The sequence below is a fragment of the Toxotes jaculatrix genome, chromosome 2 (assembly GCF_017976425.1).
Source record: "Toxotes jaculatrix isolate fToxJac2 chromosome 2, fToxJac2.pri, whole genome shotgun sequence".
Lineage (NCBI taxonomy): Eukaryota > Metazoa > Chordata > Actinopteri > Toxotidae > Toxotes > Toxotes jaculatrix.
The window spans coordinates 17,309,470-17,327,176 of record NC_054395.1 but is presented as its reverse complement, the minus strand read 5'-3'; the positions used below and the strand labels follow the sequence as shown (position 1 = coordinate 17,327,176).

Here is a 17,707-nt window from a genome sequence, read left to right as displayed (position 1 = left end):
GGAAGAAAAAAAAAATCAAAAATGGAAATGAACTCTCACTTGTGTGTGCAGATCAAAGAGGCAGAATTATTCAACTTTTTGCCATTGCTTGATCTTCAAAAAAAAAAAGAAGAGAGAAAAAGTAGGGGAGATCTAGATGGATGAATCAGTTTGAGTTAGAATGTTCTTCAGTTGTTTTATGAGCTTTCTTTTTCTTATCTGGTGCATTTACTTGTTCATCATGACTTCAATGTCTCAGTCCTGGGCTGCTTCACTGTGCAGGTAAAACAGGCATATTCTCAAGTTTTGCTCAGACTATAATCCAAAGTATGCTTTAAAAAAATTTGGAGCCCTTCCTCTTTCTCAATTAATTTTACAAAGTATTTTAAAATTCTCCTGTTACTGTTTATCTGGAATGGGTTGACTAATTAAGGACAACCGAATGAAAATAAAACATTGGTGTTCGTTTTAAGAGCTGAAACATACTCTACAGTATAAGTCTGCATTACCATTCCAATACTGATATTTACTCAGGATGTGACCTTGTGACAAATTGTTTTTGCACAGTTTCACTGTCAGGGGGAGACCCTGTGCCCTAAAGTAAGGCATATGCACTACACACTCTTTCTCAGGTAGATTTTATCAAAATGTTAATACCTGGTGGAAACTGCTGGGGAGATGTGTGTGATATGAACATTTGAAGGAGGGGGTGAAGGGGAGAAGACACATTGTGACTGGGCATTTGATTTATTGAAATTAAATTGTGTTCACCTGTCTGGAGACAGGCTGCCTCTTTTGTTGCACTTCTTCCCCTGTCAGACCAGGAACAGCCAAACCTGAGCTGGAGCATTCCATTTGGTTAAATAGCGGGTGCACAGGGGAGGAAACCAAGTGTGGTAGACTGGGAGGGGTGTTTTGCCATTTGTGCTGAAATAACCAGTTTAAGTATCTTGTTTAAAAAGAAATATCTGTTTTTAAAGTAAGTTTGACTGAACTTCTATGTGACAATGTGTTATTTGATATTGTTATTATTGTAAGTGTGTTGCACGACATAATTGATTTTGATTGCTTGGGAAGGTGTAGTCCAACAGTATAAAAGTGAGGAGACTGTGGTGGCTGGAGGCTAGAGAAGAGACGTGTAGCTCCAGAATGTAGCTCCAGAATGTAGCTCCAGAATGTAGCTCCAGAATGTAGCTCCAGAATGTAGCTCCAGAATGTAGCTCCAGAATGTAGCTCCAGAATGTAGCTCCAGAATGTAGCTCCTGCCTCCTGGGCCCAAGTTTTAAGGGTATAGCCAGGAAGGCAGTTTAGAGTGAATTCTTTTGTTGTGTATTACTTTGATTCTTCTTGAGAAGTGGGGTTTTTTTTTTTTTGTTATTTTTCTTTTCTCTTTCTGGTTGCCCAATGTGAATTTTTACCTTGGAGCTTCTAAGCAAGACTCTGATTTTGACAAATAAAATGGAATTGGGAACTGCTCCAGACTGCTGCAACTCATTCTTTTATACCGGGTTTCTCGGCCACCCTCACACTCACCTCTCTGTAGTAAAATAAAATGCTTCAGTGTGTGTATGTGTAATTTGGAAGGATGGTTAAATTGTGTTGAATTTAATCATCAAGGAATCAAATCAAGGAATCAAATCAACTTAATCTTTTAGCATCCACTGTGAAGTACCACACAATTCATTACCACCCCACTAGAGAGGGCTATTGAGGAGACAGCAAAAGCCACTGAGAGACACTGGCTGACTGAGGACTTTCTGTTACTGGACAAAAGCATATCAAATCTAGATGCCTTTACAGAAGGCATATTTCACATATTGATTTTAAGGAAAATGTTGACTGATCTATTATTTGCTTTAAGTTGAGTTTAACTTTACTTCTTTGTGTTTTTGTCACCTCCCCCTCGACTGTTGAAGTCTTTCCTGTCAGGTCAGAAGCCTATGAAATTGGAGCAGGCAGTGAGTCCAACCCCCTCCCCCCACATCCCCCTGGTCGCAGGCACCTGCACGGGCAGTCCTGACTGATGTGGGTGATATCACAGCACACCAAAGCTCCTTTAACAAATCTCCCTTTGATACAGCACACACAATGATGTCTCTATAGGAAACCCCCTTACCGCTCTGTGTGTGTGTCTCAGCAGAAAATAAAATGGCAGAAGAAAAAACTGTTAAATGAGAAAACAGGTTCTGGATAAAAAGGAAAAAAATAACTTTGGTGCATTTGCTTTACCACAGTTCTCCACAAGAGGACACTGCTGCCATATTGCATCTACTCTATCCTGTTACAGCATGGAGATGACATGCTGAGAAACACAATGTCTTGTGTTTCCCTATTTCTGTTTAGTTTTTTGTTTCTTTTATGTAAGGACTCTTCACGTTTCCCAAATAACAAACTACATATGTTTAACAAAAGCTGTATTGAATATGGTAATGATAAAAAAAAGACTCCTTATAGTTTACCCACAATGCTTGCAGAGGATGGCAAACTGACCCTAATCTCTTGACTCATACCAGGCTTGTGTTTATAGAACTTTCTTTTGCTGTTAATTCACAAATGTTTGCTGGAAAAGAAAGTGCAGATTTTATTTCTGATATTAATGTCACTAAATAGAAGTGAGATTTTTAGGTGTATTTGGCAAGTTAGAGGACAATGTCCTTTCAATCATTCTTCACTCATCAACTGGTTCACAAAGACAATGTGTTTTGAATTCCTCCTCATATATTATTTATGCAAAAGATCTGTCAGAGCAAATGTGAGAACAAATACTGCTGATGATTTAGTCATAATTTGCCCCAACAGCCTCTCTGTGAAGACCAGATGATGACTTTGTGTCAAGGCTGTACTCGAGATGTATGTAATAAACCATGGAAATGACTGTGACTGTAACTGGTTGTTAGGGTGAGAACTAAATTTGATTTTGTGTAAATTAGAATACAGTGCCTGTCAACAATTATTTATTCATATAATACTTTTCAAAACGAAAGTTACAAAGTGTTTCAATATAAAAACATTATATGTCAAACAATCAGGACAGCAAGAAAGAAAAGCAAAGAAGAATTTATAAAACAGAAATAACAGCAAAGAATCAAAACAGCAACAAAGATACAGCTTTCAACCAAATGTAAAGTTTATTTCTAAAAACACACAACAAAGAATTTTTTTTTTTTCGCTCTTTCTGGCCAGTCTGAACAAGCTTCCCAGGCTTGTATGATGTTGGACTGTCCTGCCACCCCACTCAGAAGGACTTTGAGCTCATACCTCTATTTTCTCACAGAAACATAAACAAAGTCTCCTTTGTTGAATCTGCACATCTTTCAGCATAAGTAATATATCTTTACACATAATAATTTTCTGTATTCAGCATCCAGCTGTTTTAGCTCTTTCTTCATTTGGTTTGGTATGGGTTTTTTTCTTCCTGGTCTGATTTTTCCACATGTTGAATATCTGGTTGCATGGATGCATGTACTATATTTCTTACATCTGCCTGTAATCAAAATTCTCCTGTGCTGTACAATAAATTGACAGTGACTTGACTTCCACTCAACCAGGTGTGTGTCATCACAGTAGAAAAAAAGCTTCACACATTAAAGTTGGCTGATTTGTAGTTACATTTTTTTTTTTTTTTTGGAAGAATCAAACTCCGAACACCACACACACTGATATGTTACTGTTGCTGGATCCATTGGTCACTCACTTAGTTCATCAGTCTACAGGCCTTGTCAGTACGACACACTTAATACTAACACTCATTCCCTTGACCTGCTCAGATCAAGTTCCCTTTACATTACTAATAACTATTCTCAACAGGTCTGTGTGGTCTAACTATAATTTCCCTTTAAATGCCCAGAAAATATGTAGTGCTTTTATGCATCTATCAGTGTTTGCAGAACTTTTTTCTTGAGCTACTGACATGTTTAACAAAAAAGGAGAAAAAAGGGAGAGCCTCATCACAACCAGTGAGGTGGGGGGAGCCCCCAGGCTCTTTGCTTTGTCTGCCTGTTGAGTGGGGCCATCAGATAACAGCCAGGACAATGGCGCTCCATTCTGAGGGCTCACTTAAATGAGCAGGAAGTGGCGGTGAGCGCCTAGCGGAGGCTTCTGGTGGACTCCCTGGGGTCCGCTCAGCCCTGACGGAGCACGCCACTGCTGAATGGCTGGAGAGCATGAGAGGAAATGAGAAGCTGGTGGCCACCCAGCCGGAGCCACGGGTGGCCTTTGATGCTGAATAAGTACGGATGGGAGCAAGAGAAAGGTGATGGAGAGGCAAGAAGAGAGGGGAATGGAGGAGAGGAGAAGAGAGGAGAAAAACAGAAAAGAAAGGTGGCGACAAGAGGGGAAAAAGAAAAGGGAAATGATAAAAGGAGAGGAAATAAAAATGAAATAAAAAATAAAGACCCCCAGGGCCAGCATCATAAAATACAGAAGCCGATCTCATTAGCCTACAAGTGTGAAAATGGACCTGAACACATTGGAGCCCAGCTCAGGTGCACACCTCATGGGACTGTTTATTACAAAAACATAAAATTATAAGATACAGCAATAATTTCTGAGGAGAATCATAGTTACAGATACAACAGTTCACTGTCGTATAGGTTCATCCATGATGGTATGACCTGTGCCATATTTCATAATTCTATCATGCATGTGACACTCACCTGGCCTTATATTTTGCAATAATTTCTCAGCTACAAGATGCATAATTTTCTAATTAATGCATCCATCTTTCAACTTTCTTTCTGGTTGGCAAAGATTTTTGCAGCACATCATATCTTTCTTACTTACTTACTCTGGCTTGTCATTTCTTTGTGACACTGCTGCCTAAAAATGCATCCACATTAACTTCAACATTAACATTAACATTAGCTTCCATTCAGTGTTTTTCTTTCTTTTGTACTGGTTCTAACTCGCAGCACAATGTGAAGTAATACAAAACCCTTCTTTCTTGAATGTCTTTTGTTGTCTGGCTTCAGATATGTATGCATGAGCGATGGCACGGTGTGGCAGGAAGGTGCTCTGGCAGTGACTGCCAGCACAAATTTGGGTCCACGTCTCCCTGCCCTCCACCCTGCTGCTCTCAGTCTGGTACGTGCTGTGGAGGGTGTCTGGTGATGCAGCAACTCTGTGAACCACTCCACAGAGTTCTCAGGCTGACGTCAGAAATATCCAGTGCTGGAATATTTCTGAATGGCGACAGGAATTTCATAAGAGACTGTAAACGGATGTGATCACAGCTGTAACAGTGTACTGTCCAGTGCTATGATTATTACTGTTTTTGGGCACTGGAGGAAGATTACAAGATTACAACGGCAAATCATATTTTGCTTACAATACAATTTATGAGGAAACAATGTTTTGGTTATTTTTAGACCTCTTTACTTGTGATGAACTTTATTAGAAGAATATGTTTTGGGAAGGGTTCTTCAAGTGTTTTGCAGGAAAATGGAGTGCCAGCTTCCGCAATCAGTTTCGCTTATGCATGTCTGCAAGGTGCATGGGCGAGGTAAAATGCTTATAAACAGTGGTCAGCTTGTATCCAGCAAACTATGTCATCCATAGAGGACTTCAGATCAGGTTACTCTCACTGTATAGGTCCTTTAGTTACAATTACCACACCTGTAAATCTTGGAAACTACAGGTGCTTAATTTCAAAAACATGTCAGCAGGCTTCACATTTCTAGCTGGTGGCCGATCATTTTGCCAGATGACATGAGAACTGTGATGTTGTAGCAGATTTAACCAGCTGTAGCTAATGATAAGTCTGTAAATTGGCTGAAAACGGTCTCCAGCTTACAGATTTTAAAACAAGAACCATGTAAAAGGTTTTCATATTGCATTCATATTATCAATTGTATTCATATTTGGACTGACACTGAGAGACATCTATCGAGGTGTATGATATTAGTTCTTTTTCTCTCATTATGCTATTGCTCTTCTTTGTAATGTTATAGAGTCTTGTAAACCCATGAGTGGCACCTTTTGGTGTATGACACCTTGAAACGAAAAATTACCTAATCTAGTAGTTAGAATTTGTATTTTTTTTTTGGCTGGAGCAGAAGCTGTCGAATTCAGTCAACACTTTTGGCAGTGAGCACAACAAACGCACCTGCCCTGAACTCTGTGTGAGGTGAGCCTGGCTGCTCTGGTGACTCTCAAGGACCCACTCCATCAGAGTCTCACGCACAAGACAAAATACTAGAGTTACTACGGCTCATCAGCATCAGCTCAAAATCCCATCCCCTTCAACCCCCATCACTGTGACTGATTTCACAATATGAATATTTGGTTCTATGTGTATATGTCCAAGAAAAATAGAAACTGTGCATCTTTGAGTACTACACAGACATTTACTCACATGTATCAACACACCATTTTCAGATGGAGATGTTTTTTCTATTTTCAAACCCTTTATTTTATGTGTATTGCATTTGGGACTAATTATTCTTCCCTTGTGTACATGCATCAGTTACAAAAAAAACAAACAAAAAAAAAAACAGTAGGGTGTTGCCTGAAGGCTTCGAATGACAACACAGGGAAATGTTTCTTCGTTGTGCTGAACACTACAAGTGCTCTACAGCTGAAAGTGAATCTGTTGACAGAAGTGTTGAGGTGACGCAGACAATGCAGCAGCAGCTCTTACAATGTGGTTCAAGGCTGTGTCGCCGTTGTGTATTTGAGCTGCACAATGCTCTGGCATGGGTAGGAAGTGACACATCCCATAACCAGACTCTCCAGTCAGCCCATGGCCTCTGTGGGTCAAAACGGTTCCCCTGTATGGTTTATTAAATCTAATCATTATTCTGAAAATGACAAAAATTGAGGAACAAAACTGCAGTACTGCGAGATGGCAGATTTTATGTAAAGAGTGACAATGTATACCTCTACCTTGGAGTGTGTGTGTGTGTGTGGTACCATATCCAGAAAGGGGACAGACAGGACAGTGACAATCAGCAGATAAAGGAGGGTCAGATGGAAATCCAGGTCTCACCTTTTGTTCTCCTCAGATGACAGACAGGCTGCTTAGGCAAGGCGTTGACCTTTTGATTGTGTGTTTTGGTATGCTTAGTCTCAAACATGAAAGAGCAGAAGAGATCACGCTGTTTAAAGTGCATTTCCTTTACCAGCAGCGCACCAAACAATTACTGTGCATAATCCACCCACCGTTTAAACAGAGGGGAACGGCAGTATGATCATGTGCTTTGCCCAGATTAAAACGAACAGTGTTGTTAAGTCATCATCTGTGTTGTTAACTTAACGAGAACATGAAACTTAATTGTGGAGGATGCTTTGTGAACGCACGCTCAGGCACAGTTCCTTGGGGAGCTTGTGAAATGTAGGCGGGTGCTGCCTTACCCGCCCAGGAGATGCACGGCCCAGATGTTTGATGAATGGACATGGCCAGTGTAGGTGTGGTGGAGGTCAGGAGACGTTCATCAAGAGTGAACAGGAAATCAGCAACTCACTCTGAAACAAACTGGACTCACGCAAAGTTAAAAAAACAAAAACTTTTAAAAGGGAAAGTATGAAAGAAACACTAAAACATTGATGCTACACAACCATGGCCTCAGTTGTAAGAGAATTAGTAATGTTGACATTGGAGGGAAATTCTCCATAGATCTTTGACAAAAAGTAATTAGATTATAGTTTGTTGCCCTGGGAAATCAAGATATGGCTAATTACAGGTACAGTTAAGAACAGAAGAATTAGCAAAGGTCTTTAGTTAAAGAATGCAAGAGTTGTTTGATTATTGTATTGCCTAAATAATAGAGCTTGACAAGCCAATATGAAACATGCACTTTTCAAAGCACATCAAAGGGCTGTTAGACAAATTCCTAGGTTGCGCTCAGCTCTTAACCCTTGCAGAAACTTTGTATGGCGTGAGTGACAAATTACAACAAATTCTCGAACAGACAGGAAGAATTCTTCAGAGAGGCATGATTCTTGAAGTCAAACAATGTAAATACCTGGACAGGCACTAATGGATGGAGAGGAGCAGAAAACGGAAAGGGATGGGAGAGGTAAGGAGACAGGGACACAAGGAGAGGTTTGGCTGCCAGCAGTCAGCCTCATAGGCAAGGTCATTTCCAAAGTAACATGCCATGGGGGGTCGGGACAAGCATCCCATAAAGCAGATAAAGAACAATAGCAGGAACTATAGGCCACAAAATGACTGGAGCCTCTCCCTGGTCGAGAATAATAGAAGGATCCTGCAAGATCAGGACACACACTCAGCATGAAGGAGACAGGGTGGATGAGATATTTTTATAATTTGATTAATGCTAATGCAACAAGCAAAAGTGGGATCATGAGCTATGCTGCCAAACATAACTACAATTGCCATCAAAGTGTCTGTTTTTAAGCCTCACAACCCTCCATAAGTGTTTTCTGCAGACAGGTCGACACTGAAAACCAAAACAGACACTGCAGAGAAACGGAAAATGATTCACTTTCATCAGATTTTTTACGCATAGAGAAACGTATACAATGTGACCTCACATTTAAAATACGCATGTTTGTCAGACAAAAACGGTCATGGACGTTTTGTCCCCACAAAAAGGTGTTGATACCCTGCTTGTTGCTGTTAAGCTAACTGAATGTAGACTGGACTGTATACACTTTGCAGCTTGCTGTGGCACTCAGGTCTTCACATTTTCATTGTTTAAATTCATAAAGAGCTGTCTTTGTTATGATGGAGCAGAAGGGTTTCGTCTGGTTTGGGGTTAACACTCCATATCCTTTTCCATTCAACACATTGTTCTTTTTACCACTGATTAATATCTTGTTTAAACAGCCCACAGACACACACCACGCAGTCGGTATGTTCATAAATCCTCTGGAGCTGATCAACACAATGGACCACATTCCTGGCATTTAAAGGAAGTTCCTTATATCATTGCATCGCCTCTCCACCAGAGACACAGAAATTCTAGGAATATGACACTGGAACGAAAACAACTCTCTACATGCGTGTCTGTTTATTTCATTTAGTTTAAAGCATTAGTGAGTTAGGAACACATCACACTTTGGAGGGTGTCCATCCAGTGCTTTACCTTTGTAACACGTCACTGGACCTCTCACCTACACCCTGTTTGACTCCGGTTACATCTTTAGCAATGTTTTCTCTTGCATGGAATAACAACAGCATGGGCAAAAACTTTTGGTCAACATTAGCCATTGTTTTCTTTTGTTAAATTTAGAATCAACAATAGTCATTCGAAAGAAATGGAGACATTTATCAGGGTTACATCATTTGACCTGTCTCCTACTTTGTCGCTGTATGTGGGATTACCAAACCCCCTCCGCTAATTATGGCTTCATCTGGGCTGATGAGGTTACATGCTGTATAAAAATCAAAATGAGTTCATATCCATAATATATTAACAATTAATCAAATGACTGTATATGCAATGCAATTGTAGTGATGAACCTACAGCTATCATCCAACTCTACAGAGCTTTTTATCCCCTTTTAGCTTGTTGTTTGGGTTTAATAGCAGAAAGTTTTTTGGATGAACCCATCTTAGAGGTCTTATCAATCTCATTTCCACCAGAAGCAATAGGCCTGTTTTTGGCAAAAAAGAAAAAAATCTCAGATTAAATTTTAACTTTTTCTCAGAAGTTGGTGGAAAGTGAATGTTGAGCTTATATTTGTCATGTCTGCTGGATGTGTAAAGTCGGAACTACTCTACTCCAAAGATACAAATAAAAATCTGTACACTTACGCTGGGAAAAGTGTCATGGATAACCATAGATAGCAGAAGCTTGCTGAGGAGCTGCCATACTCACCTCCCAAATGTCAACAACATGTTGTGTGGACCTGCACAGCAAGCAAGTTGATTTTACACCTCTCAGGAAGTGGGGTTGAAAAGGAGAAAAAAAGGCAAGTGTAGACAGACCGTATACACATATACAAGAAACAATCACTTGAATGTGGCCGAGTGACACTTACATACACGTTGACCTACGCACCCCCTGGAGAAGTGTAATTCCACCTTAAGTGGCATTAAACATAAAGGTTAAAAAAGGTTTTTGGTCATGTTTTGCCTTTTACAGACACTTTCACAGACTGGGTTGTAGCAGTGAAGCTCACCACGCCAGTAAAATACACTGTATGCTTGTTTCTTAGTTACCTGGCTGGGTGGTTGATGGCATTTTCACTTTGTATTACAGCACGGTAAAACAAATTCATAAATGCAATACTAGGTGCTTCCCCATCTCTGCTGTAGTTTGATGTGCGATAAGGTACATTTTACATTTCCAGCTTTTAAATGCTCTGCCCTTCTAGCCAAGGTCCAGACCCATTCAAGCCAAAATCCTTGGGTGTTGTCCTGCACAACAATAGAAAATGGTGGCATTGCCTGCATTGCCTCACGTAGCCTCATAGATCTTGTTTTATCTGTTTTATCTTGTATTTATCCAAAGCTCCCTTGTACTCACTCCTTCCTGACAAAGAACAACATCTCACTCATCACACACAATCTCTGATCAAGAGTCAAGGTGTGGTTTGATCCATGAACCAGGCTGCCATGTGTGATTGAGTTTCACAGGGGTCTCATGGGTACCAGTCTCTTTTTCCTATGGCTACACAGTTTAAACTCCCACCCATTACAGACATCCATCCTTCTCGGAAATGAACTCCTCGCTAACAGACATGGTTTGAGGTTACACCTCATCTCCACCAACAATATGACTTTGATCCCTTTAGGCGTTTCACAGTGCTATACATTGTATGATCTAATTGTACCTCCTCTGAGCTTGCACCTCCCGCATAGCTCTCTGGAGACAGGGCATAAGGGAGGATAAGGCCGTGTAGTGCAAAGGATGGTGTGTGCGAGTTTTTGGAGGGAGTGGCTGTGATTGAAGGAAAGGCAGATTGTATGTCTGACGTTCTACTTTATGTTGAAGGAAAAAAAATCTCTTTAGCAGTAGGACCCAGAGGATTTTTGTAGAAGGGAAAAAAAGTGAACCAGAACACCTTAATGTTGTCTGAAGCAGGACAAAGATGTGGGGGGGAAAAAGTTGTTTAACACTGTACCAAAAAAAAAAAAAAAAAAGCTTTGAGCCATGTCATTGGCTACAAAGAGTCTGACAGGAAAGTGCAATGGCTGTTGAGGTCAGGGCAGAGTCTGCTATAAATGTATTGCAATAGACAACAGATTTACTGACTCTACAACAGCGCTTGCATGGTGAACTATCATCACTCATCTCAACGAAGACAAGATGAGCGCGTCTGTGGCCGTGTACAGGAATATTTACACGGAGGACCGCTTCAAACAGGCCTACGGCTCTGAGGAAAGCACGAATGGAAGTTTGCGGCTCCGAGAAAAGCTCGTCGGGAGGTGCAGGTGCTCAAGGCGAGCCTGCCTTCACCTGTTGAGGGAGAGAGTCCCCATTTTCAACTGGCTGCCGAGATACAGGCTTAAGAAATGGATTTTGGGGGATAGTATAGCGGGACTGACAGTCGGTATTCTTCACATTCCGCAAGGTAAGTAAACACTGCACATCATCAGGAGAAAAAAAAAATCGCACAAAAGAGAAAGAAAGTCGTGTTTTCTTTTACCTGGTTTGATTAAAGATTTCATCACTTACTGTATGTTAGAAGATTTCATTTTAGAATCGATATAGCCCGGATTAACAATAACAATAATATAATAACAATAATAAAATATATGTAATAAACTACAACTATAGGGATAAAATTGACATTCAGTATTTGTCGGGGATAAATACTTTTTTTGGTCCACTGTTAACTCTAAACAAAAAACAAACCCATCAAACAAACAAACAAACAAACAAACAAACAAACAAACAAACGTGTGTTTATTGATAAACTGTGTTTTTGAATTTTCTTCCAAACAGGCATGGCTTTTGCTTTACTCACTTCAGTGGCACCAATATTTGGCCTTTACACCTCCTTCTTCCCTGTGGTCCTCTATATGTTTTTTGGCACAGGTCGCCATGTGTCCACAGGTAAGACTTGTGCCCACATAACATTGATTGCATACTCAATGTAATCTCAAAACACAGACATTGTTTTAGTGAACTTGGTTAAGGTCTTTTCCTTATGAACAATACGATAAAGGGTTACATTAGCTCATGCATGTACTTTAAACTCAAGTGTCAGTTACAGCTTTTTCTATTGTTACTGAGATGATAGGTCTCTTCTCAGGTACCTTTGCTGTGGTGAGTCTGATGACTGGCTCTGTGGTGGAGCAGCTGGTTCCCACTCCTCTGGAACTGAACTCAAGTTCGTCTGAAGCGGCTGACTTTGAGGCCCAGAGGATTGGTGTGGCGTCAGCTGTAGCACTCCTCTCAGGAATTATTATGGTAAGACAGTTGCACAAAGTGTTAAGTCACAAAGTCTCATAGTCACAAAAGGAAATGAAAATGCCAATGAGACGGAAGATCTTTCTGTTTGTTAAGACTATCAGGAAAGCCCTGACAAAGCTCGTAATTTTGTGTTGATCTCTTGTGCCCCAGCTCTGTATGTGTGGTCTGCAGCTGGGCTTCCTTTCCACCTATCTGTCAGAGCCAATTGTTAAGGCTTTCACCAGTGCTGCTGCCTTCCATGTCACCATCTCACAGTTGCAAAGCATGCTGGGGCTGCGGCTCCCTCGCCACACTGGGACCTTCTCTCTCTTCAAAGTAAGTAGTGCTTCACGCTGAGGTCTTGATGCTCCAATCCATGTTATATTTTTTGGGCATTTAGTGCTGTTTTCTTGCAGCTCACTAGCTTGTGTGTTCAGACTTTAGCGTCAGTGATGAAGAACCTGCCTCACACCAACATGGCTGAGCTCCTGATCTCCTTGGTGTGCTTAGCTGTCTTAGTCCCAGTTAAGGAGATCAACATGCGTTACCGACAGCGCCTGCGTACACCCATCCCTGTGGAGATCCTCACGGTTAGTCAAATGGGTCTATGAATACTGAATGTATATGTCATATTTACAGTTTAATTAACAAGTTATAAAGCATACTTTTATGCTCCATACTTCAGGTGATTGTTGCTACAGGTGTGGCCTATGCCTCCTCGCTGGACTCTTCTTATAACATTGAGATAGTTGGACACATCCCAGCTGGGTAATTTTTTTAGATTTGGAAAAAAAAAAACTCAGAACACTGATGAGCTCAGTCGCTTCAAGTAGTTTGACTTTTAATTCTCTCATCCTCAGATTTCCAAAGCCACGGATGCCTGCCTTACACACTTTCCCTGACATTGCTGGAGATACAGTAGCCATAACGTTTGTTGGTTACGCTGTGTCGGTCTCACTGGCAATGATTTATGCTGACAAACATGGGTATTCCATACATCCCAACCAGGTAAAGTGTGAGAATGTCACAGCTGCTCGCTGAAATGTTAAATTCTCACCAGTCTGTTAACTTTCTTTGTTGAACCTGTTATTGATTTCAGGAGCTGCTGGCTCATGGTATCTCCAACACGGTATCCTCCTTTTTCACTTGCTTCCCCAGCTCAGCCACTCTAGCCACCACAAATATACTGGAGAGTGCTGGAGGATACACACAGGTAGTGTGCATGACATGCAGTAACCTCTGTGCATTTTCTCTTCTATCATACTCACCAGCCACTGCTAGGCTCTTGAAGGAACAAGCAGCAATGCAAATGTAAACAGAGAGGTTCTACCAAGACACTTACCATCACTTCCAAAACTGAACTGAAAGATTCTTTAGAACTAACACTACAACTACATTTAAGTTATGTCAACTGATAATTTAAACACAGCAGCAAAACAGACTTATACATTCAAATGTGATCAACAAAGAAATGCAAATACAAATGATTTTCCATCTATAAGCCATTGTTCCATTATTTATGTGAATGTACCTTAGATTTATGTTACCAAAAAAGTACAGATTGGGATTTTATAGACTCTAAACCACTTGAATGCATCTGAAAAAATAATACTGAACAATAATTAAAAACCTAACAGAACAATTTAGTTTTTATGAATGCATAAAACAGAAAATTCAGTGTGCAGAAAATTCTAAACAAAAGCTTATGGGTCACATTGGGACTTTCAGTAAGAGATGTGTGTCTGTCTCTGTGTGTGTTTTTCTGCAGCTCTCTGGCTTGTTCACTAGTCTGGTTGTTCTGATTGTCCTGCTGCTGATTGGACCACTGTTCTACTTCCTGCCCAAGGTGTTTTTATATGTTTTTATCTCTACAAATATGGGACAGAGAAAGCGAGAGGGAAAATTTACCCAGTTCATCCTTTATCTCTCTCCTCAGGCAGTCCTGGCATGCATCAATGTCACCAGCCTCAGGCAGATGTTTCTGCAGTTCCAAGACTTACCTGAGCTGTGGACAATCAGCAAGATTGACTTTGTAAGGTCATTTATTTAGCAGTGTGTGACATAAGATTGTATTCTGCAGTGAGGTTCCCTTGCAAGAGAAACATAAGAGAATGGAGTTTAAATGGCAGAAATTAGAAACATTATCTGCTTGCTGGTGATTTAGCTGGGATTTTGTGGGTTTACACAGTTTTTCTCATACAGGTTGTATGAACCACAACTAACTTAGCTGCCTGGTGACAAATCGTCAAACAATACTTGCAGCATCACAGTTTCAAGGTTATTTGAAAGAAACACTCCTCCAGCCAAGGAGAATAAGTTATAATCAGACTTTGGGATCAGGAGCACAGGTAGCACATCAGATTAATCACCTTCATCCTTCCCCTTTCACACTGATTATTTGGCTGGAGTTAACCATATTTCTCACTGACATGCTTCTTTTGTTAATTGTTTTATCCTGACATGACGATATGTTATAGTGGTCCTGTTTTGTTTGTCTTTGTGTAGATGGTTTGGGTGGTAACCTGGCTGTCTGTAGTGGTACTTAATGTGGACCTTGGCCTAGCCATTGGAGTAGTTTTCTCTATGATGACTGTCATCTGTCGCACACAAAGGTATAGCCTCTGTCTCCTCTGCAGAACATATTAATATTAATGCCTAATGCTCTATTACAAGAAATATCATGTACCTCTTAGAGGGTAAACGCAAACTGACAACGCCACACTCTTCTGCAGCAAAACATTTTGTTTAAGTATATAGAGAGTGATGTGTTATAGATACACATCGCTCCATGTCTGTCTGGCCAAGTACATTATGTATCATAATGTGTCACTTTGATTTAAAATTTAATGACCCATGATTCAACAGGGCTGGTTGTTCAGTCCTTGGCCGGGCCAGCAATACTGAAATTTACAGACCTCTGGAGAACCACAACAAGGTGAGAGAATTCTCTTATTGTTTGATCTTTCTTGGTATTTACAGTATGTGCAAATAAACTGTCCACTTCAAGACACTTTGAGAACAGGCTCATTTGCCTTAATTTTAAGGCACATAAAATCTTAATTTCTTATTCAACTAACAAGTGATAACCGTAATCTCAGAGAAACTGCAGAACAGATATTCTAGATTGAAGCTGAGGCAATGCTGGTTTCCTTTCAGTGCTATGAGGTGCCTGGAGTGAAGATCCTGACTTACAACGGGCCTATTTACTACGGCAACCGTAGCTTCTTTAGGGAGGAGATGAGCAGGCTGTTGGGTCTGACGCCAGAGAAGATCCGCAGCTGGGAGAAGGCCAGGAAAGCCCTGGAGAAACGGGAGAGAGAGGCCACCATCAGCACTGTGGTACGCGTACAGCAATCACTGAAAGAGCTGAGACAAAAAGAAAAAAAACAAAATAAAATAAAATAAAATACATATGTCAAAGTTCACATACACTGTAAAATCCCATTTTAATTTCATTTTAATTTTTAAATTCAATTGAATTTTCCTCTCTCAACTGTTCTTTAGGAAAGAGGCATTGCAAACACATCTTTTTCCTCAGAAAGCGAATTCTTTAAATCAGGTAAGAACTTTTGTTGTGGACTGCATGGACAATGCTTAATACGCACACAGTTCCAAAAAAAATACACAATTTCAGTTTTTTGCAGATATTCCTGTGCTGCAGATAATTTCAACAAAAGCTACAATTTCTTTTTTGCTCTGCAGAAACATCCGAGAGTGACGTTCAGGCAGTGTTAATCGATTGCAGCAAAGTGATATTTGTTGATGTTGCTGGAGCAAGACTCTTTACACAGGTTTGTCTGCTGAAGCACGGCATGATGTACACTGTATAGGCTCCTCTCCATTTCTTTGTTGATTGCGTCAATAGAATTTATTGCTTTTGTCTTTTTACAGATGTGTACTGAATGCAGGAAGGTTGGAGTTCATGTATATTTGGCAAACTGCAATGGTAAGATTATATTTTTAGAAGGATGATATATACATTACATTTGTCAAAATTCACCTGCATACACTGAGTACTGATCAATGATTTCTGTCCCCTTAGAGAGTGTTTTAAAGATCCTAACATCGAGTGGTCTGATGAACTATATGAACCCTCAACATATTTTTGTCACAGTTCATGACGCTGTGACGTATATTCTACAGCAGAGGGTAAGCTAGAAAGCAGACATTTTCAGAACAGACTCTGATGTCTAATTACTTCAAACAAATGCTGATTCTGCTGTTGTGTGCCATAGGAAAAACCTCCAGAGAACACCACAACTGTTTGGGTATGAAGCATGAGGACGGTGATGAGTCATACTTCTTTCAAGCCAAGTGTCTGGGACTAAAATGGCAGAGGGCTTTAGGACTTTTTGTTTGTTTTTTTAGCTGAGACCATGTGTCTCAGCTGTATAGGAGCATCCCAGCATTTGATCCAGATTGTACTGTATACCAGTGTTTCAAAGAAGCAGTAGCCTGTTGTAGCACTGTTTCATGAATTAAAATAACTATTACATTACAGTGTTACCAGTTTTCTCACAGATATTGGACTAAGTAAAGCTTTAAATCAGGCAGAGACAACAGACAATCATATATTTAGCATTAGCAAATTTGGAAAAACAGATATGTAATTTTTGACTTACGACTATAAAACTATATATGACAGATATCGGTTGTTAAATATTCTGTTTTTTAATTGTCATATATGCTGGAACATTACCACAGTAATATTTATTTAGTTTGTTGTTTGCAATACAGATAAATATACATAAAGTGCACTGAATAGTTTGTTAAAATACTTTTTATATTTATATCTTTTGAAATATGTGGTTGAATATGCAGATATGTACAGTCAATGCCATCCCATACTGCCTTAAAATGTCTTTTAAACTCCAGAGAGACTGCACAAAATATTTTGTGAATGACTTTTGTATTTGTGACATCCAGTGGTTGTTTTGACAATAAAACTATCTCCAAAATCAGAACATGTCAGTGAATCAAAACTAAATTTAATAAAGAAAACTGGGTTATAGGTTTCTACGTTAATACTTGGGTTCCTGTGGTTTTTAATTATGAATACATTTTAGATGGAATCACAGTGTGGAATGTGAAGCATGCCACTCTGTCAGATTCTGAAGAGAGAAGAAGCGCAGTCTTTGTATTTGGTGAGGTGCTGCAGACTTGTGTGTCTGCACTGAGATATGATGAAAAATTAAAAATACAGAATTCAAATGACAACAAAGACTAAGGAAATTTTTGCCACTGCAAAGAATAAAAGTGTGGAAAGTCATCTGTCTTGGAGAATTCTGGTTTATTCATCATGCAATGTGCATGCCAGACTGGTGTCACTAAATGTATAATTTCAAAACAATAAACAGAAATAAAAACACTTACTACTTCATTATATTAAACACCGTCTACCACTTTCCACAGAAAGAGGAAGA

At 39.9% G+C, this 17,707-nt stretch overlaps 1 protein-coding gene across 1 annotated transcript; it reads left to right on the top strand.

Moving 5' to 3' along the window:
- Positions 1–11,150: 11,150 nt before the first annotated feature.
- Positions 11,151–17,540, top strand: slc26a10 (solute carrier family 26 member 10). Its single transcript, XM_041055998.1, has 18 exons — positions 11,151–11,460; positions 11,835–11,945; positions 12,145–12,302; positions 12,456–12,620; positions 12,722–12,874; positions 12,970–13,052; positions 13,145–13,292; positions 13,384–13,497; positions 14,053–14,130; positions 14,221–14,316; positions 14,790–14,896; positions 15,150–15,219; positions 15,441–15,623; positions 15,789–15,843; positions 15,987–16,075; positions 16,176–16,230; positions 16,327–16,433; positions 16,520–17,540. The coding sequence occupies exons 1-18, from the start codon at positions 11,196–11,198 to the stop codon at positions 16,556–16,558; spliced, it is 2,076 nt and encodes a 691-aa protein (XP_040911932.1). The 5' UTR covers positions 11,151–11,195; the 3' UTR covers positions 16,559–17,540.
- The last annotated feature ends 167 nt before the right edge of the window (positions 17,541–17,707 follow it).